Genomic DNA, 1,361 nt, shown 5'->3' on the forward strand with positions numbered 1-1,361 from the left:
TTCATTGTAGTAGGGCTGATCCTTCCCTATTCGTTCTTCAACGTGACTTGGATACTCTTTATCTCCTTGTCTACGTTGATGATATCATTCTCACGGGCAATAATCCATCGACGATCAGCACCTTTATCTCTCATTTACATGATGAGTTTGCTATTAAAGATCTTGGTCGCTTGAATTATTTTCTCAGTCTTGAGGTTATTTAGACTTCCACTGGTTTATTTCTTAGTCAAACAAAGTATGTACATGATGTTCTTTCTCGAGCTGATTTGTTGGAGGCAAAGCCTATCGCTACTCCACTATCCACTTCGAATCACTTCACCACTCAAGGGCTCCTTTTTCGGATACCACATTATATCGCTCTATGGTTGGTGCTCTTCAATACCTGACTATTACACGCCCTGATCTTTCCTATGCCGTTAATCAAGTCAGTCAGTTTCTTCAAGCTCCGACTACTGATCATTATCAAGCAGTGAAACGCATTATGTTGTATGTTAAAGGTACAATTACCTATGGTTTATCATTTCATCACTCTCCTACTGCTTCTTTACTTGGGTATTCGGATGCTGATTGGGCTCGTTGTATTGAAACCCGCCGCTCCACCTATGGCTACACCATCTTTTTTGACGGTAATTTGGTTTCTTGGAGTGCTAAGAAGCAGCCTACTGTTGCTCGTTTTAGTTGTGAATCTGAGTATTGTGCTCTTGCAAACACTGCTGCTAAAATTATCTGGATTACGCATTTGGTTCGCGAGCTTCATGTTCTTTATTCTTCTCGTCCTACCATCTTGTGTGACAATAAGAGCGCGTTATTTTTAAGTCAGAATCCCGTCTTCAACAAACGGTCAAAACACATCGACATTGATTTTCACTTTATTAGAGAGTTAGTTGCTTTTGGACGTCTTTCTACCACTTTTGTGCCAACTTTGTGATGCCCCGTACAAAATCATCGTGTACGGATCATCAACAAAAAGGATCATTACAAGGTCAAACACTATATGCTGTTTAAAAACCAGTTTTGCATTCATGAAAAGATAACTTCAAATGTTTTACAAAAGATAACGTGACACAAAGGTAGTTACAAATCCATTATTCAAAATAACATAAGTTGCGAATGCAAAATAAAAGTTCCATGATTGAGACATCCCTAAGTAATGCAGCGGAAGTCTAACACATCGAGTCTGTAACAGCAAGTCTATAATACCAAGACAGCAAGTCAAATAGCGGAAGCAACAACGTCTAAGCACCTGAGAAATATACGCTTAAAAGGTCAACACGAATATTGGTGAGCTATAGTTTGTTTGTAATCAGTAATCAGTAATGTAATGTTGACCACGAGATTTCGTATTCAAAACAGTATGAAAA

At 38.6% G+C, this 1,361-nt stretch overlaps 1 protein-coding gene across 1 annotated transcript; it reads left to right on the forward strand.

Annotated features, from left to right (window-relative positions):
* The first annotated feature begins 361 nt into the window (after positions 1-361).
* On the forward strand, positions 362-928 carry LOC139870711 (secreted RxLR effector protein 161-like). The gene has a single exon (XM_071858494.1). It carries the CDS (start codon positions 362-364, stop codon positions 926-928), a length of 567 nt encoding a protein of 188 aa, XP_071714595.1.
* Positions 929-1,361: the final 433 nt, after the last annotated feature.

The sequence above is a fragment of the Rutidosis leptorrhynchoides genome, chromosome 10 (assembly GCF_046630445.1).
Source record: "Rutidosis leptorrhynchoides isolate AG116_Rl617_1_P2 chromosome 10, CSIRO_AGI_Rlap_v1, whole genome shotgun sequence".
In the NCBI taxonomy this organism is placed as follows: domain Eukaryota; kingdom Viridiplantae; phylum Streptophyta; class Magnoliopsida; order Asterales; family Asteraceae; genus Rutidosis; species Rutidosis leptorrhynchoides.

Coding starts and splice junctions, on each gene's coding strand:
- LOC139870711 (XM_071858494.1), top strand. CDS start 362: ATGGTTGGTGCTCTTCAATACCTGACTATTACACGCCCTGATCTTTCC.